This window comes from Apus apus, chromosome 2, assembly GCF_020740795.1.
Source record: "Apus apus isolate bApuApu2 chromosome 2, bApuApu2.pri.cur, whole genome shotgun sequence".
NCBI classification, from domain to species: domain Eukaryota; kingdom Metazoa; phylum Chordata; class Aves; order Apodiformes; family Apodidae; genus Apus; species Apus apus.
The window spans coordinates 4,793,607-4,814,326 of NC_067283.1; the positions used below are offsets into that span (position 1 = coordinate 4,793,607).

A 20,720-nucleotide genomic window follows, 5' to 3' on the forward strand; every position below is an offset into this window, starting at 1 on the left:
TAACTGTTGTTGACTTAATTGGTGGGGCTGACCTTTTTCTCTTTGCTTTGTGATACATATATCCTATTAAAGAGGACAATACAGTATTGTCTTTTGTCACTTGATCTGAAATTTTAAGGAAACCTCAATTTTCTGTCCCCAGTAGTCACTTGGAACAGTTTGTACCTTCTGGCACCACTTGGATTTTTGTATTGTCTTTGCTTTTAATGGGAATAGCCAAAACTTGTGGTTGCAAGAGAAAACTCTATTTCTAGCTCTTTTTTTACATACTCACTTCAACCACATTCCTTAATGTTTGCTATGATTTTTCCAGTGGCATAAAACACAATCTGATACAGATGTTTGTACCATAAGCAGAAGAGCAGCAGGAATATCACAGACTTGTAGAACTTATATTTTTAAACTTGATTAATGGAGATACACTTATTTTTGGGATGGAACAGGAGACTTAAGATAGTGGTGGGAACTGAAAACCTGTGGCCAAAAAAGCAGGCACAAACATTGCACAAGCATTGCAATTACCTCGCATTGTTATCGGGTGGTGGTGAAGCATGTCTTGACGTGTGGCTTGCTGAAGGTATTTGGAAATTGTACTCATCCTTCATTAAAAAAAAACAATGAAACAGTTGGGCTCACCTATAAATGTGCTGCTAGCTGATTAAATAAGTTCTTCAAACAACTTGAGTTTTCTCAAGTGAGGGAGGGGGGAACCCAGGTTTTAGAGATGAGTGAAACTCGGTGTCCAAGGCATCTTCTGGATGAAAATGTTTTCCACTTTCACCTCTTGGTGAAAGCTGGGACAAAAGGGAGTGGAGAAAAAACAGCTGTGAAAGTCCATCGAGAAGCTTTGCCCTGCTTGCGTAAGTGCTTTCCCTTGTGAATGGTGCTGTGGTCTTTGAGCTGGTACATAATATTTTGGGCAAATAAACGAGCACGAAATGTGTTGTCATCAGACTTTCTACATCATGGCTTTTTTCTTGCAACATTCTGTGGGGAGCTCATTGGAGTCCCCAGGAATCCTGAAAGCTGGGGTATGCTCAGCACCTCACTCTGGGTGCATTTGGTGTCCAGTGTTCAGCCTTGATGAGGAACGTCATCAAGCATGTTTTGCTTTTCATATGAACAGCATTTTCCATTTGTCTTTTTGGGTATGCAGATGAATAGTTTGGAGTGGTTAGGAACTAGTTGCATTGATATGGGTAGAGGAGCAGAAGGATTAAATGAAGGGGTTACTTTGCAGCATTTTTAGGATAAGCAAGTTTGATGGATTGTTTCTGGTCTTGGCCAACTCCACTGACTTACAGGAAAGACTAAAGAAGTGATGTGGGGCATAGTGTAAATGTTTGCAGTATAAACAGCTGAGTTCTTCATCAGCTGCTCTCAATGGAGGGAAGAAAAAAAAAAAATTGGCATTTTTAGGGTGGGCTCTAGTGTAGATAAATCAGATTAATTATGCCCTACAAGTGCTTATCAGCTTGGCTTTGTGAACGCTGACTGAGCTAGCAGGAGGCTAAGGAGAATGTCCGTAGATGGCACATTGGAGCTATAATGGTAGAATTAAAAATAATAGTAATTCTGTTTGATTTGGAGATGAATTACCACCCAGAAACTTCCCACTGCTCACTTTCTGGGTCTTGGAAGAATATTCTTGGCAGTGTGTGTCTTAAACAGTCCAGACCTTACTGTGTTTATTTTGTAGGGCTGGAGTTCCTTGCTTGTGTTGGGACCATAGGAGGGGACTTGTGCCTTCGTTTGTGCACGAGTATTACTGGAGACCAGAGTGTGAATTCTTCAGCAGGAAGGAGAATGTTTCCATAGTATCACAAGACTGAGCTCCAGATTTTTTACTGTTGATCTTTGTTAAATGTTGGTCTAGGAAAAACGTTTGTGCCGTGCATTTTTCTTGTCATGTTTTCCTATGTCCCCAGGAACATTATGATCACGTAAGGAAGGCAGTAACGAAGCAAGCAGATACGCAGCTATTTGTCCTCCTGGCTTTGGTTATAGGAGTGGGAGAGATGCCAGATAGTTACCTTGTTTTGTAGCAGGCATGCAAGCGCAGCCACTGCTTTTCTCCTTCAGGTCTGTGTAGCTTCAGGAGATTAATTCAAGTGGAGGAGTCTGCTGAGATTTTAGTAGTAGTTCACTGAATATGCTGGGGCTGGGCAGAGGGAAGTAGGTGGGCAGGGAGAGGCTGTGCCCCAACTACTAGCGCTCAGCCAGTAGCCAGAAGAAAGCTTTTAAAATTACTAATGCCAAGATGTGATACACATTATTTGGGCCAAAAGGAATTTTTAAAGCTATTAGGATAAAGAGCACATGCAACTGTGGCAGGTGTGACCATCTTACTCCTCCCTTTCCTCAGTGCAAGTTCTGCTGCGTGCAGCCGGGGATCCCGGAGGCGCCCGTGCACTTTTCTGTTAGAAGCTGTGGTTGCTGTCCCCCTTGTTCCGTCTCAGGTTGAGTTATGACCCAGGTGGCAGGGGGGTTTGGTGTGTGAACACCTGCCTGCAAAGCTGGTGTGAGCATCTCAACTGCAACCTGGCCAAGCCCCAGTCAGACTCGTGCAGAGAGCCCAAAAGGGCTGGAGGAGGATGCTGAGCGCTGGTGCTGGTTGGGGCTCTGTAAGGTTAGAGCTTGTTTTTTTGGGGGGTGGGGAGGGGGAGAAGGGTAAATCCTGAAGGTGGCCTTCTAAGTGTGTGAGTATAGGTGTGGAGTTAATGCAGTTTACCTTTTCTGGGTCTATATGCTTGGGATTTTCTACCAAAGCTTAAGTGTAGTAAATGTACTGGGTGAGTCGTGTTTTGGGCTCCTGTATGAGCTCACCAGCTGTTTCTTTCCCCTGAGCGTAATTGGGGCTTCTGCTATTAGAAGTGTTGGTAATGAGGCAAGGATCCTACTTCCTTAAGAGTTGAGGAGTAAGTGCTCTGCAAGACCTGGCTTTCTTTAGTACCAAGAACAACAGGACAGTAAGATCTGTTCTGTGTCAGTTGCAAGGGTCTAGCTCTTATCCCAAGAAAGACAAGGATGCGGAGCAGTGGGATTAGTGTTGTGCCATGATGTACTAAATGAACTGCTCACCCTCACCACTGCATCAGTGATGAAGGAAAGCTGCTTTTTTTTCTTATATCTTTTTTGGTTTTGCCAGACTGGGGAGAGTCCAGCTGATCTGGAAGTGTTCTGCTTAAACAGCTTGGGCATGAGTGTAGGTTGAGGACCAGGGCGAGCTGTAAAATTAATTTCTGTTGCATCACGCCCTGGATATCTCTTACAGTAAATTAGCACAAAGGCACATCCTGCAGAAATAAACTGGGAAAGGGGTTTAATTTTGTTAATGGGTGCAGATACTGCTTTTACCTTCTCTTATTGTGCCTTTGTTAAGATCAATATATAGCCTTTGTTTAGAGATAACAGGAGTGGGTTTTGCAAACTGTATCTGCATATTCACAAGTGTCATAATTTTGCTTCATTAGTGTGCTGTTTTGGGCTTTGGTTTCTCTTTCTTGAATTTTTTTATTATTATTATTTTATTTCCTAGAATTAAGGGAACAGTTTAATTTTAACTTCTCCAAACTTGTAGTCCTGAAGACACATGTTTTCTTAACATTTTCAGTAGTCTGTTTCAAATGCTTTCTCACTACTTACATATAAAATAGCTAGAATTCAAAGCATGGGCATTAAATTATGTACATTCCTTTTAACACAAAGTTCAGAATGTTTCAAATAGGTGGAAAGTACTTGATCTGAGTATTTGGAGAAATAAATGTGTCTGCAGCTGTTCCAGCTGAACGGTCAGCTTGATAGAAGGCATCTGAGTACTTGTTTAAGGCACTTAAATGTTTTTTTTAAAAGCCTCCCCATTATGCTTAATGGAATAAGAAAAATTAATTTAATTTCATTTTTTCTTATCTGAATTTGTAAAGAGGCAATAAAATGTGGCTTTGTTCTAGAAAGGAATTCCTGGAAGTTGAGCAAGCTTTGCTGGTTTATTTTTGTTGTTGTTGGTTTTTTTTGGTCAAAACTGCACTAACTTTATCATACAAAACTTGCAGTTTCCTTTATCTTTCGTTTCTGTCTTAATCTAGTTTTAGCTTTCTGCTTATCATGTTTCCAGGTGAGAATATGCTGCTTGTAATGGTCTGGGAATGCTGAATGGGTGAAATAAGCTTCAGTCCAATGTTAATAGTCACAGAAGGGCTAGAAATTAATATTTTGTAACTTACTTTAGTTGAAAATACACTTAATATTAAGCTCTTTCTGCAGTCCATGCTGTTACAGTGATTGCTGGCATAGGTATAATTACCTTATAGACTCTTGATAGTTACTATTTCATGCTTTTTGATTCTTCATAAGGAGTGTTACCTCTTTTTAATGTATATTTAAATTCTGGACTTACCCAATGAGGTAAGTTGAACATTTTCTTAAAGATGGTTTCGATATTTAGTTCAGCTTTGTGTTTTAGTACAATACACAAACTCAGCCAGTAAGGAAATAAAAATATCAGACTACTGAACACTTTTAAATACTGTCAGATGTGTATTGGTTTTGGCTGTTCCTTCCTCTGCAGTCAGTTGTTTTGTCGTTTTGCTGTTTTTTTGTTTTGTTTTTTTTTTGTAGTTGATCAGGATTCAAGTAGACATTTAGATGTTTTAAACTTAATATGAGGACATTGCACTTGTCTTTCAAAAATTACAGCATGGATCCTGCTGGCCTTTTTGAATGCACCCCAGGGAACAGGAGTTTGGAAGCCAAGGAGAGAAGGACTCAATACTTCACCAGGGCATTTTTGCAAATTATTAATGAGAATTTGCAATATGGCTTTGTGGGTTTTTTTTTTTTTACTTATCCAATTACTTAGGAGTGTAACAATCGATGCTCTGTTACGAAAAGATGAGCCACAGTTTGTTTTGGTTTTTTTTGTCAGAGATATCTGGCAGTTCTGCTGTTCTGCAGGTGACAGTTCCCTTGAATTTAAGTCCTAGTTTGATCTTTACTATTGGAGATGAATCTTTTGGGAAGCAGACTTTGGGTGAGTGATTTCCCTGGTAGGAATGAGACTTGTAGCCTTGTTCCTAAGTATCCCCAGGGAGGGAATGAAAAATTGGTAAGGCGAAATGATGCAACAAAACTTTTCTTCACAAGGGAGCAACAGCATTTTTGCAAGATGAATCTGTTAGAGAAGAGCTGTTCCTAAGAAAGAGATGAGAAAGCTTGCGAAAATAGTCTAATTCTTTAAAATTGATGTCTTGGAGAAGCATTTGCTACAGGAAGTACAGTTGGGCATGTTACTGTGTGTATGGGAACATCCTGCAGCTGTACTTGAAGCTTGCTCTCCTCAGATGAGCCAGGTTTTGGTAAGGCTTTGGTTGGAAGTGTGGTCATATTTTTGAGGGGAAGGAGAGCAGAAGAATGTCTTCTACATTTGGGTTTGGCAAACCACTTGTCTCACACTTTTGTTCATGTCAAAAAGCCAGTACCAAAACTGTCACCTATGTTTGAATCGGCCTGTTTGTGGCAAGAGACAGAAGGAAACTTGGCTTAATTTCACAACCTTGGGTTGTGATTTGGTAATTGGGAAAAAAAAAAAAAACCACAAAACAAATAAAAACAAACTCAAACATCTATTTATTAAACTGAACAAACTTGGTAAGGAAATGAGCTGATTATAGGTATGATGCCCACCAATATTCTTCAGGTTTGGATCATGCTTTGACTTTGAAAATAAGTTGTTTGGATAAAATCTGTGTCGTGTGGAATACTCAGTGCTTTACACACTGCACGGTGCCCGTGGAGCTCAGAGGGAAAAAAAAAAAAGGGGCTTTTGCAGCTTTTCAGTACCTTTGTCCTGATTTCATGGCAGAACTTCTTAAGGAAAACAGGGCCTGAGGTTGCAGGGGCAACGTGTGTGTCCTGCCACGGGCGAGTATCCGTCTGCCTGTGCATTTGCACTCTGTGTAATAAGCACTTTTGCAAAGTGTTTTCTTTAGCTTGCTTTTCACTCTTTTTTAAAAATTCAGTATTGGTTCAAAGACTTATTTTTTTTGTACCAGCTTTGAATTAAATTAGTGTTTGTGGAGCACAGCTAACTGCTTGGGCTGTGCCGTGGCTTCAGCTGCCTGCCCGGTGGTCGCTTGGATCTGCTTTTCCTGCCTTTTCACTACTCGGTGTTCAGTGCCTTGTTCTTTTCTGCCTTTCCCACCATGTTACATGTGAGCACAGTCCAAGGCAGAGCAGATCGGATGCTGTACATATTTTTGCTCTATAAACACATGCTTGTTTACATTTGTTTCATGGCCGTTTTGACTCTAATCCTCTTCCGATGCCAGAGGGTATCAGCCGTGACTAACAGACTCGCAGATTCTGCCATTTTGACCCCGTGTGCTGCTCATGTTTCCATGTGTTTGCTTCTCCTTTGCCTTCCCTTCCAAGCCTTTAACAAATTATTATTAAATATCTTCCAGGATTTAAGAGGCCAACCTGGGAGCAATTCAAAAGAGTCGAGTACGCAAACATATGCCCTGATTACTGGCTCTGTTGCTTTGTGGTTGAAGACAAGCTGAAGCGCTGAGTCCTTGTTCGTTAGGGCTGCCTGTGAAATAAAATGGAAATGAAATGAAAATTAAATTATAATAAACCGAATAAAACTGAAATAAAACAATCCCTGTTTTTTTGCAAACAGGTCTTTTTTGCTGTACAAAATTCAGTTCTGATTGACTGTTGCAGCTTGAGTGTAAGCTGTGGCTGATATTTAGCAGAAAAAATAAATAGATTGGAGGGGTTTTAAACCCTCTTGATACACATGCAGTTGTTGCTGACTTCCAGCACCCTGCAGCAGCTCAGTGGTGCAGATTTTGCATCTTTAAAGGTCTTTGCTGATCCAGCTTCCCAAAACCATGACATTACACCAACATTGCAAAGGCATCGAATTCTCCTTACCGGCAGAAAAGGCCAGTTTAGATTCATAGGCCACATCTGCTGGTGAACTTTGTGCAGTCTGCCTTTTTAATTTTTTATTTCCCCCCCCTCCTCCTTCTTTTACTAGAAGAAAGGTTTGTTTGTTGGCCACCCTCTCGGGGCGGGACAGGAATGTAATGCATGCACAGACCGCGCAGTATTTCCTGTTCAACTGCCGCTCCAAACCTCGGCGCTGGGAAAAGCTCCAGATCGAGCAGCTCAGTCCTTGTTCAAACAGCAAAGAAATGCTGCAGCTTCTAAAACACTTGGGGTTTTTTAGCTGAAAATGTGTTCTTTTTAAAGTGAATCTTCATCTGCTTTGAATGTATCAGATTCTATGGATATTGCTGCTGTGCTGTTTATAAATGACTGTGGCTGAGACAAAACAATGAACCTACTGAAGCACTAGGTACAGAGATGGCTCCATAATATCACTTCAAAGAGTTATGTTTATTTAGTAGCATAATATGTCTCCATAATGTTGCCTGCACGGTTCAGTTAGCTTCGTTTTCTATCCAGTTAAAAATGGCAGTAATCTTTTGGTACTGGAGCCACTTTTGCATTATTTGCTGTATTATGATTTGCCCTTAAACTGTTTCGAGGTGCCGCTTTTGCACCGCACCAGTTTTACTTCAGAAGTGAAATTTTTTGTTTTAGCAAAAGGGAAAAAAATCTTTTGAGTCTGGTCACTTCTGCCAATGGTTGCTAAACTCCAGTGCTAAACCTTGCCTTGTGTGTAGGGTGGAAGTGAGATGAGGGTTTTCCCTATTAATTTTGTATTTTTTTTTTTAAAGTAGGTCTGTTTTTTTGTGCATGTGGCAGCTCTGTTGGCATTTCAGACTGCCAGCTGGTGGATGAGTGACTTTGGGAGGTGTGGCTAGCTATTTATTTTATTTCTAATTTTATTTAATTTTTAAGGAGATGTATATTTTGAGAATTTATATCCATAGGCTCCTCTGGAATATGTGAAGTGCTGTGGCTTCGCTCAAAAAAAAGCAAATAGCAGGGAAAGGCTAAGCTGTGACCTGCATGTATATGCATATGTGCATATATGTGTTTAAAAAATGTTGTATATCCCTGTAGCATCTTTTTTTAGTGTATTCAGCAGCTACTTAGTCCTATGTGAAAAGGAAGGGAGCGTGCACAGGTCAGCCTTGAAGACCAGGGCACACTGTTTTGGGCCCTTGGTCCGTGATGCTGTCGCACAGGATGCCACGTGCTGACCAGGTGGATGGATGCCAGCACAGCTCAGGCTCTTCTCTAGCTCAGAGGAAAACCCAGGCCAGGCTGGATGGGCACATTCAGCTGCTGTTTAAACACTGTCCAGTTGTTTATGTAGGAAGCAAAGCTAGAGCAGCTCCTTGCCTCATCTTGCTGGTGGAGTTACTGGAGGTGGACATCTCCTAACTTCTTGTCTTCTCATCCATTTTCTGTCCCTGGGTGTTCCAGTGGCAAGCAATATAGGTACAAAAATGAAAGTGCTAAGTGTCAATTATTTATTTCCTGGATCACAAGGAGACCTACTTTTCAGTCCTTTGGCGATACAGATCTACATGTGCTGCCTCTTGAAGTTGGAAGTGCTCTCTGTGTAGCCCTGCTTGACTCCTACTGGAGCGTGAAAGGAGCTGGCCAAAATCTGCACTGTTTAATTTGAACTTTGAAGGTCTTTTGCTCAGAATACAGTTCAGCAAGTTAATTAGGTTGTTAGAACAGTTTTTAACTTTTCAGCTTCTTTATGGCAGGGGGGTGGCCCTGAAGCAGCAGATCTGCCTTCAATCTTTGAGCTGAATAAATGCAAGGAGTTGGGCTCTGGCAGATACGTGTCCTTTAACACAGCAGTTCCTAGTTGCAACCCACCTAATTTTTTCTAATGCTGCTGCACTGCAAGACAGCATGGTGTTTAAATGATGACTTATATGAAAAGCTGATGTATATGATACAAAGGTAATCATATGTAAGTCCAGCCAAATCCCGGTGTGCAGACTGAACCAACTGCTTTATTGCTTTGGAATTTGCCTTGGGTCCCATGTCCTGGTTTGAGCCTTTTCATGGTTTCTTGTCCCTCTTTGTCAGTTAAGAGGCTCCTGTGTACAGCTGCTGGTTTGAACATTTATCAGCTGTATCTCATGATGCATCACAGCCTCGTACAGAGGCGGAAGTGCTGAGTTCTCAGTTGTGTATTTCAGAAGCGACTTCAGCATTTTGCTACTTTTGATCCTTGGAAAATGAGCATCCAACAGCAATGGCACGTATTTAATTCACCCAGATTTGAGGACTGTAATAAATAATTGATGTAGGGCAAAGGGAGTTCTTTGCTTTAAGCTGCTATGACAAAAATGTTTCAAAAGCTTTGTTTGGTTAGGGAGAGGTTTGTTGTTCGGGGTTTTTTTACATAAAACTTCAGCTGTTCTGAATTAATGTTAGTCCCAATTATTTTTCTCCTTTTGTCCTATATACTGTGTGAAAGTGTGTTTTTAGAGGACTTTCTCAGGTGTGGAAAGCCAACTGTAGTGTTCTGATACCCACTAGATAACTTCTCTTTGAGAGAAGTTGTTCTTGTGTAACAGGTTCTTGTTCGTAGTGTACAGGTGCAACATCTGAGGTTGTTACCCAAAACATCATGAAATGGGGTAATAATAGTAATGTTCAATTTTTCCTAAAATTCTTAAAAGTTCATGAACTGTATTGACTTTTTTTTCAGATCCAAGTGCAGTGAACTACTGTAAATAGATTAAGATAAAGAAGATATCTCAAAAGTAAAAATAAGCTACTTGGTCATTTTTTCCCCATGTCCCCACCTGTTGGACATTTTTAAGCTCTTCTTTCTTTACCCCCAGCCATGAGATCAGCTCCATCCAGAGCAAGATACTGATGCAGCATGTGAGAAGGGCTTTGGTGGGGGGTAGTTAAATGTTTTGGAAAGATTTTTCTTCCACTAAACTATTCTGGGATCCCTCCCTTCAAATAAATACCTTCAGTGGGAAAAAACAAAACCTTAAGTTAATGTAATTATGTTTGGGGGAGGAGAGAGATTGCCAGCTTCAGTTGAAGATAATTCTGGGGTGTATCATGGTGAATATCAACAGAGCAATTTGCTTGGGTTATACATGTGGGAAGGTTAAACCAGTTGTGGGGAGGTTGGTTCAGGTATGTGACAGTGCTGGTACTGCTGTATTTTCTGCTAAGCTCACATGGAAGTTAAGCCTTTCAATTATAAACTGCAGATAGCGTTTAAAACCAAAGTTATGTGGGCAACACATCTGGATTTGGCATCAAGTATTTTAAGTTGATTTCTATCCTGGGCAATACATCACAAAAATAGGAGCTGTATGAGCAAAGTCTCTTGTTTTCTGCTACTTCATCTAGCTTGAGTCGTGTAGGATACACAATTTTATTTTTGTAATAAGATCAGTCTTTTAGGAGGATTGAGAAGTTGTTTATCTCTAATCATGGATAAATTTCCTTTTGAAGAAAGGCTTTGTTTAATACCCCTTTATTCTGCCTTGCATCTTTCCATTTCGGATTATAAACAAACTTGTTAGCAGAGCTCATGATACACAGATGTTCTTTTTATTGCATTTAGCAAGTTCATCTGTAAGCACATGGAAAGTCTCTTCATTACCCAGTTTATGTGATTGGAGAGGACTGGCTATTGCATTCATTTAATTAGGAAAAAATGAGCAGCAATTAGCTCACTCGTGCTGCAGAGGGATGGGCTGGATTAGGAGCCCTCAAGCCATCTGAAGGTGGTTTCTTGTGCAGTGGCTGTGCAACAATCATCTTCTGTAATTTCACACAACCACTGCAAAATGTGGCGGGAGAAGCCCTCAACTAAATTACTTCAGAATCCAGTCCATGAGGGAAAAGCTTTTTTTTACTCTATAGCTTGTGCAGCTGTTGGAACTGTCCTGGTGGGAGAACAGCATCACAATCCTTCTGCCTTCAAAGGATGAGCTGAGTGAAAGGAGGTTTGAGAAGTTGCTGTAGATTACTTCTGTTAGTATGCTCCTGGATTAATTTCTATTAGAACGTTTATCTATAGTATTTGGGGCTTGGTTTTTATATTTATCTTCCTCTTTGTATAAGCACCCAGTATCATATCTTCTTTTTAAGCTGACCTGACTGCAGTAATTTATTTTAAAACTTGCCTTTATCTTCCCTTGAATGCCTCCCTGGCTTAGTAATGCTGTTGGTTCATTAGGACTTAGCAGAAGACCTTGATGAGCACAGGTCTGTGGACCATCTTTGACTTCAGAAGCTTGCAGGCAATTCAAGAAGTTATGTACCCCTAAGCAGGTAGCACACAGGTTACAGGCAGTGAGATTTGTCATTGGAAATAGTGCAGGAGAGCATCTGGAAATGAGAGGTGAGACTTGGCACCCTCAAATTGGGGGAAATCTGGACCAGAGGAACTTCCTTTCTAGCAGGGAGAGCTGTGTTCCTGTTTCTGACCCTGTCTGCAGATCATCACCTAGAAGTTCAGATAATTTGACAAAGTGCTTTGCTGAAGACTCTTGCAGACCTCCAGGAGGAGGAATCCCTGGTTACACTGCAGTTTGCTCTTTGGTGTAGTCTTAAGCTTTGTGGAAAAAGGGAATAAGGCAACAAAAATTGTAAAGACAAAAGGGTGTGTATTTGTGTATGAATGTGTGTGCATATATGTGCATCTTTAGATAGATTTAAAACTTAACTGTGAGAAGTTGTAGGAGGGTGACATGATTTTGAATGGTTGGCCTCTGAAATAGCAGATGAAATCAAATGTAGATACACACAGGAAGAAATAATAATTCTTGCATCTGCAGTGATGCCTGGAATACCTACTTATGAAGAGATCTCGGTGTTAATAATAAGATCTTCTGAAAAATCACATTAGCACATTGTAATACACAAGTAAGTTCCTAGGAATTATTAGAAAAGTAAGAGAACAAAGCATTGTGTGGGTGTATAAATTCACGGTGCTCTATCCTGTCATCCTGGAAACTGAGTGTGGTTTTAGATCCCCCTCCTCCTGCTCAAAAATGTGAATTGGAAATGGTATAAGGAAAAGAAAGAGGAAAGGTCAGTTACAAAACAGCTAAGCTGTCGCTGAGCTGTGGGCCTTCTTGCTCTAGGATGCTTTTTGCAAAAAAGTTGGGGGAGGTTCAAAACGTGGTGGGACCAAGTCACAAAAGAAGCATTAGTTGAGAACTGCTGCACACACAGTTGGTGTCTTCAGCTAAGGAAGTCCTTACAGTGCCATTTCAGTGCACCTGGGATGGTGTTAAGAGAAAGCATCACTCCAGTCTTGTGTTGTCCCTTCCATCAACTTCTCTGCAGATACTGGTTGCAGCCTTCTCAGCTTTCAGGGATAACATCCTCTCATATTGTGAAGTTCTTTAGCCTGGGCATTTTTGGAATGCAGTGTTTAAGTGTTTGGTATGCAGTGTTTAAAGTTGTAAAAGGTCACTTAAAGTTGTCTTCAGCGTTCAGTGGTGGGGGAGTAATGAGGTTAGTGCTTCTGTGGATGTTGTAGGAAATCAGCTCCAGAAATCAAGGTTGTGACTCCCAAAAGATGGAGGGAAGGGAAGGAAAAAGCTCTCTAAATTCCATATGCTGGATGCTACTCAAGACATGCAGTTTAGATAATGCCGTTTACTGCTCCGGTATCAAAACTGCCAGGTCTTACCTAAGTAGTAAGTCACAATAGAGCCTCTTTAACCTGTTATTTGAAAACCCAGGTATCTTTAAAATAATACCTAAATCAGTGGAAAGACCTATTTGAAACACCACTGTATTATGAATGGCCAAGATTAAAACAACATGGAATATTTTTCCTAGAACAAATATTTCACTAAGCAAACTTGTATGGCCATTTGAAATATATAATTTGATCAGGGAAAACAAGAATTCTTAAATTGTTTTGACTAACCAGTAGCTTTTCTCTTGAGTTTTTTTTCAATGCCTATTTACACTATTTACTCTGCTTACTGCCTTTGTCCTCTATGTAGAGAAGGTAGCAGTGTTGGTTCCTAGTGGTTATGCTGTTCCTGTTGATCTGCTGTGCATCTGAGGCTGTTAGGAATTTATGAATTTGGAAAACAGACCAGAGGAATCACTGGAGATGAGGAATTCCATGTTGCTTCGCCACACACATCTTTGTAAAGCTGTGGCCATGGGAGCCCAGACAGCACCCCTGCTCTCACCCCTCTGTGTTAAGTGCTGTAGTTCTTCCTGGGCAGAATTTCTCTCGAAAATGTGGGACGTCATCCTGTAATCTGTTCATATGGCTCTTTGTGTGTCCAGACCATCTATGGTCTGATCTTTAAAATTACGAGATTCAAGGATGGACACAATGTGGTTTAGGTAAATTTTTGCCTTGCATGCTGTTTGAATTCAATGATCCCCTGAAGACTTAAGCTGAGAAGTACTCTGAAACATTTCTTATGCAAACATTTGGTAATTAGTTTTTCTTGCTTAACACTCTCACTTTTTATTTCCTTTATAGAAATGGATCCTGCTTTAATCCCAGCCTAGAATATAAAATAGACTGTATTATAAAATGCAGTCTGGGCTTTGGGAGGCCTATTTTATGCATTAAAATTGTTGGCAGAATGAAGTTTAATGTTATGTTCTTGTACCTTATGAAGTCCAGGAAAAAAACAAAAGCTTAAGATAAATGTTGTGTAAGAGCTTTCCTGTTTAAAGCATTCATATTTGATTATTCACTATCATATTTTTAAGTAGAGCCTGAAAACGAAATATATGTTATTAGGAAGGTTTCTGTGAGACTGGCTGTAGGGAACAGGACACCCAGCATTGTGCTTCCCATTCAGATATCAGCAAGTATCAGCATGGATCAGCGTTCAGGGTGGTGAGAGGAGTTCTCTTAAGCCTGGATGTTATATTGCAATCCACTTGCTCATGCCTGCCCTACAAACTTTCTTGAGTGCTGTTTTAAAGAAGTCCTTCATAGCTGCATAGGCATCCTTTGGGGATTTCTAAATGCATGTTTCTGCACATTTGTTGCAAACAGAGTGTGACATTTTGAGAAGGAGCCTTTTACTGTAACATACACCCCCGGTGGCCAGAGTTTTGCATCTGTTTTCTGTTTAACTGGAGTATTGAAAAGCAGTGATAAGATTCATTGCAGTTTACAAGCATCTCAAAAGTAATAAAACGCTTCCTTAAACACACAAATGCACACAAATCACTGCACAATTCTGACTATTCTGTTTATGGTTTAGGGGAGAACTTTGTAGAGTAGGGGTGATGGTTGGACTTGGTGATCCCAAGGGTCTTTTCCAACCTGAATAATTCTATGATTCTATGATCTGAGCACTTTTGAAATGGTGAAAGTTTCCAAAACCCATCAGATTTGTTGGTACCAATATACTTTCCTCCTAATAGCAATTTATAACCAAATCTGAGCATTGCTTATTCCCTTAAGGCACAAAAGTATTTTAACAAATATGGAAATGCATACTCTAAGAGGAACACAATATTACTGTTGGACATGTTAGACACCTTGCAAGTGCTCTGAGAGGAGAAAATATTCATGTCCAGCTTATGCTGACTCTTCAAAATCAGAAGATGGTGGGTTTACTTTCAGAGGGTACTTGAAAGCTCACTCAAAATCTGCACCATGAGGCTTTTTGGTCAAAACCCACGTGGCTACCTGTACATACCTTCTGACTTCAGAGCATGATCATATCCCTACATTCTTCCAGGGGAGATTTGCTCCATTTCATAGAGTCATCAAATCATAGAATGGTTTGAGTTGGAAGGGACCTTAAAGATTGTCCAGAAAACTCTTCTGCCACTGAGATTTTTGTTACATTTGTTTACCTGTGTTATTTGTATTTCTGTTGCTAGTTGCACTGATTGCACTTGGTATGTTTGTAATATCAGGAAGGAGGTGATAATTTTAGAAAAGGGGAAATGGGGGGAATCATATATAGATGTGTGTAATGGGAGTTACTATTTCACTTACTTTGGGATAGGGGGAGAGGTTTTTTTCCTTCTAATGCAGAATCTAGATAAACTGTGGTGTGTAGATCACCATTAACCTGCTTGATGCTACAACTTCCATAGCATCCTTATTTCTCAGCGTAATCCACTTTTTAAAGTTTCCTCCTTTGACATGAGCTGCTGCATAGCTGTGAAAAAAAAAAGAACAAAAAATAACTTGTTCAGGCTTGTTTGCATGTGTTTTAAATGAAATCATTTGTTGACTCTGAAAAGGAAACCATTAATCTCTGTATTCTAAGATGGTCCTCTGCTTCATGGAAGAGTGAGGTGGTCCTGGCTCAGGCAGGCAGTGCAGAAGAAGGGGACTGTCCATCCCTGGCACGGGTGTGTGGTGGTTAGTTTTGTAGAATATTCATGGTAACAGTTGTGGTAAGGCAGTTATTGGCAAGATGCTCATGACAGGGTTATCTCGTTGTTGAGTACAAATAGCACTCAGTACCATACTTTGCAATGGTACTGATAAATATCAAACAAAAAGGCATGCAGGAAAGACACAAGATGAGAAGGGTGTCCCTGCCCTGGCAGGGTGCTGAATCTGGCAGGTATTGCACTCCAACACAGCAAACAAATACATCCAGCTAGCAATAGATCATTGAAGTATTCAGGGATCAAATGAAGTATTGCTTAGAATATTCTAAAACTTTTTTCCAGTATTTTTTAAATGTGTGTTTTATTTTATTTCATTTTAAGTGTGTTCAAGATCCAAGTGTCAGGAGGTTGACTCTTAGGGAAGTGCATTTTTATGTGCGTTTTTTTTTCTGCAAACTGTTGCTTTTATCTCTGTTTTTAGCCTTTAAAAAGGTTACACTTGCTTTCATTGAGCTGGATGTAATTTTTTACTGTTTATGAGGGGGGTTGTGTTGTTTTTCTTTGGATTTTTTTTTTTAAATCCTTTTAGACCAATCAGCAAATTAAACAAAAGTCCTGACCTTTCTTTTCATTTAATAACACCATTTCCAGACTTGCTCCTGCAGCCACTGTTGCAGCTCACAGAGCTGCCTCTGTGTTGTCTTCTGTCCTCCAGTAGTGCTGTCAGTAACAGAGGAAAATCAGAAACATCTCAGGCCTTTTTGTAACCCTTGCAGGAGTTCCCAAGTTCCACACATGATGGTGTATCAGGTTAGAAAATATGCCTGGGCATCAAGAGCCATTTATTAAATCTCTTCCATTTTAGATCAGTCCAGGGACATATTTTAGTAGCAAGTTTAGTGTAATTTACAGCATCTACTTAGGGAATTTCTGGGAAAACTCTCTGAATGGTGTCTTAGTATGGCAAGACCTTGGTTATGCAGAGATCCAGGTTGGTTAGTGATAGGCTGACATGTTTGTGTGATTTTGACAAGGAAATAATGTGTGGAAACAGAAGGAAGGGGGGCTCAGCATGATGGAAAATCTCTGTGAGCTTATCTTTGAGAAGGACTTCTGAGGTAATAACCACGCGTCTTAAACTCAGTCATTGTGTGTCTGGAAAGCTAGACCTGTGCTTCATGAATTTATTTGTCTACTGTTTGTTTTTTCTTTTGTAGTGTCCCAATGTAATATCAGCTTGAAGAAGCAGAGGAGTCGAAGTATCTTTAGCACCTTATTCTGCTGCTTTCGTGACTACAATGTCGAGCCACCATCTACCAATAGCACCAGTGCTCTTCCTCCTTTGGTGGAGGAGAATGGAGGACTTCAGAAGGTCAGGCTTTTATCTTATTTTGCTGTCATACGTGCCTTTCATAACCAAGGTTTAGCTCTGTGTTTCTGAAGGTTTGTCTTAACAGGTTTCTTTTCATGGGCAATGTTATGAGTTACTATTAAAAATTACTATTTTGATGGTAAACTGCAAATATTATATGTTCAGCTGCAATTCAAAACTAGCTTATCCGTGAGGAGTATTAGCACTATAGATTTTTGTAAGCAAACAGTAAGACACTAAAAAATTGTGGGCCTCTCAATACTTCAGATGCTGAGTTGTCTCTAGCCTTGGTTCTCTTTCCCAACTACAGGAAGGTTAAAATGTGTCCACTGGAGCAGAGTGAGACCACTTTGAACGTCAGTTGGAAGGGTTTCCAGTGGCATAAAAATAGTTCAAAAAAAGAGGAGAACCATGATTGTTTGGACCTTTTTTCTAACCAGTATCTAATGCATGCTGTTTAGATGTGTCAGCTTTTGGCCACTTTCCAAGTTAAGTTTTGTTTACCTAGTAAGTCTGATAGAAGCTTTTAACACTTCAAAGCATTGTAAGTAAGAGTATGTTAATTTCATTGAGTTCTAGAAATTCTATTTCTTTGCCATATTCCTAAAATCACAACACAAATTATTTTGTTCTTTTTAAATGTGATAACACTGAGAAGGTTCGTGTCATGAACTGAAGAATTTCAGTTCAATAGAACACAGAAATACCATCTTTTCCATACCATGTTGTTTTTCAGCAGTCTAAAAACTCCATCAGGGCTAGACTCTTAATTGAAACACCATTCCTGTCCCATTTTTCTGGGACTTTAAAGGATTTGAAGTACAGGTGCCTCCATGATGGGGAATAATAGCAGAAATCAAGGTATCTTTGTCTTTTCAACCCTCTGCTCTTGACACTAATTTTTCACAGTTGATGCAACTGATTTCTTGCCTACCTCGTCCACTGCACTGTATTTGGTTTTGAATTGTGCTGGTTGTGTTGAATTCCGACAAGCTCAGGAGAAAGAGCAGAGCAACTGTTTGATGAGGGAGAGGAAAGGAAAATTAATGGAAGTGACTGAGACCAAGAACATGTTGGGGAGGGTGAAGGCTGAACTGCAGGAGTTGATGCTGAAACTGCCCACATAGAGGTGAAGTAAACTGAAAATTTCTCTGCCAAGAGAAGGACTTGTATGTGTATTTTTAGACTTTTTTTTTTTTGCTAGCTGAAGTGTATTTTGACTGAAATGAGGGAAATGTAGCCTGGATGTGCTGAAGGGAAGGCTGTGTATTGTGTAGAACATATGCACATGTTCACCTGAGAAACAAAAGCAATAGGCAACCAGTCAAATCTCCCTTTTCACCATGCTAGGGAATGGAGAGGAGGCAGAAGTGAGCAAAATTACCACTAGAGAGAAAATGGGAGTTTATTAGAAAGAAAAATATATGGAAGAGTAAGTTCTTTCTGTAAAGAAAACATGAGTTAAAATGGTTAGTACTTTTCAGATTGCATTTTGCAGAACACTTAATTACTTTCTAAATATATCTCATGCCTTGAGCAAGTGATTGCATGTGCATTCACACAAGTTTCCCTCCTGTGCTGCCTTAGTGAGCAGCTTTGAAGTTGTGCAATGCTTGTACGTAAGCCCGAGACACAATTCAGAGAATTCACAGAATTCCCAGACTGCACTTAAAAAGAGTAGAAAAGTTCAGGGAATATGTTAAAAAGGATTGTTAAGTAGTGGATTTTCTTCAGATAGAATGAGGCACACGGGTGTGTACAGATCTTCATGGGGAAAAATCAAGTGTGTATAAATATATATACATAAAAAGCTAAGCTTTTTGAGCAGTTTTTGAGTGAGTGCAAATAAGCATGTGAAATTTCTATTTTAAATAACAATATTGAAGACTAGTGAGCTCTTTGTGTTGTTATATGCTGGTTTTGAGTGTTAACATGGTTAGTATAAGTAGAAAACTCTTTTAATGACAAACAGTATCGAAGGGTTGGATGTATTTGAATGTTGGGCTAGTGCCTTTTACCAGGAGAGCTGTGTTCAGAACTGGGCAGACTGGTTGGATTTGACCAAGTTACACCGAGCATCTTGTCTAGATTCAGAAGTGATAAGTAAGTTGGGGGAAAGTACATGCAACAGTGAGCCTCAGTTTCTAAACTAGTGACATTAAATGTCAAGGAATGATAAAATTACCTGTTTCAGGAAAGAAAAGGAAGCCTGACAACACACTGCTTAATCTCTGCTGTTAAATTAAAGCTCTTGTTGCATTCATCTGCCTACCAGGTTAAGAAGAATTTAAATTCTGTTTAGCTGCTGTTGAAATGGTTGCTTAGTTATATCTACTGTCCTTCTTGTGTACTGCATTAGTTATTTATCATATCACAAGTGACCTCTGACCATGGCCCAGTCACTTCATGTGTTGTGACCCTTTCCTTCGAAAATGGAAGAAGAAAATTGCACAATAATGTGAATAGTTTCCGTTAGAAACTAGTATAAAATGGTTTGGTTGTACTTCTGACTTTGCTGTTCAGTGGATTTGTAACCTGAAAACCAGGTGATAGACTTCACAGGAGGGAAAAGAATGGAGAAAGCTTCTGCTGGATTCCCAGGGAATTCCGTGTCTGTTCTCTGTTGTTTCTGGAGTATTCTGGAAGCTGATGTGAGAAGCTAATTTCCTGCTGATTTGGAGTCTCAAGTCTTTAAATGCTAACCTGCTGTAAAGGAGGGAAAGTGGGGCAGTATTTTATAAAATAATTGAAAGCACAGTTCTGAAATTTTGTTCAGAGAAATTACATTGTGCAATTTAAGTTTTAGTTTTATTATTTGGCTGTATTGAAACAAATTAAATCAGTGCTTCAAATTGAATCAGTGCCTCATTTAGTATTTTACTGAATTATATGACTTGATAGTGCCTGGCAAGGCAAGTGTCATGTCACTTCTTTCTAAGATTGGAAGAAACACCAAGCTGAGCATGGTTTTGAAAAAAACAGGGTTTTTCAGTACTGACTTCTGTTTGTTTAGGGGGGGAAAGAAAAAGTCCAAAAACTTCTTTAAAGTATTGAGTTCACTTTTAAACCTACTCACAGAGCAGCTGCTTGTCCAAGTGTGACTCTAATACTGGTAATGAATGGTCGGTTCTGTCTCTAAAGTTCCAACACAACATTTTTCAACAATAACTTGTATTTACTGAAACTCTTGTATATTGCTTTTTCTTAAAAAGCTACAGCTTTTTAGTGCAGCACAAATTGTATTCTAAGATGTAGTATCTATTACAGTGGGTGTATCAGCCTGTCTGCAGCTTGGATGCCAAGCCAGATGTGTCACTGGGAGCACACAATGTTCAGCCTCATGAAATCCTTGCTAAATTTTTCCTGCCTCCTCAGCAGCAGGCAGCCCACCAAGAGCTTCCAGCCAGTTTTTGGGTTGTTGTTTTTTTTTAGGGGCCAGAGTGTTAGGAGAGTGAAGTGTGTTTTGTTTTCTTCTGAACAATTCCAGATCACAGTTTCTGTTTTTCAGTTAGCAACTTGGCTCAATTTGTGTAATTTCTGGGTGTAATTTTTTTTTTCTGGGTACATTTCTTACCCGAGTTTTGATGTGTTTGCAGATAGAGATTTCATTTGTGGGCTTCAAGGAGCTATCTAAATAGGGAAAGGTGAGAAAAGGTAGATGAAAACTGGCTCTCTTTTCCTTTCACCTTTAGTCATGGTGGGTGAGGGTGCTCTGAGAAGTCTCTCAGCACTTTGCCATTTCACTCACAATCCACTTCTGCTGGAGTCATCTCTACTCGTGTTTCACAGTTAGATACAAATGGAGCAGATGGCTCACGTTCAACAAGATGAAGCATGAATGATGAAAGACTTTCTTATACTTTGTTTGATTAGAGGAGAAGGTCTTGGTCCACGCTCAAGAAGGAAGAAGACAGAATTAGAAGAAGGTTTATTCTGGGGCAGCAGCTGCCCTTGTTGCTTTCCCTGTAACAGGAATTAAGCCAGAAAGGTCAAGTCCTTGAATTTCCACCTCACCCATACTAACCACTACAGAAGTTAGGTTTCCTCTCCACTGCACAGTGGTGTCATGTCCAAGGTG

General features: G+C 40.0%; 1 protein-coding gene across 5 annotated transcripts in view; it reads left to right on the plus strand.

The window, feature by feature from the left end:
- Positions 1 to 20,720, plus strand: part of CTDSPL (CTD small phosphatase like) — an 82,697-nt gene that overhangs the window by 29,802 nt on the left and 32,175 nt on the right. For all 5 annotated transcript variants that reach the window (XR_007888776.1, XM_051612260.1, XM_051612257.1 and 2 more), the window contains exon 2: positions 16,488 to 16,642. Coding sequence is in view for 4 of the 5 variants with exons in the window: in XM_051612260.1 (XP_051468220.1) it covers positions 16,488 to 16,642 (155 nt within the window). In the remaining variant the exon portion in view is untranslated. The remainder of the gene's footprint in view (positions 1 to 16,487; positions 16,643 to 20,720) is intronic.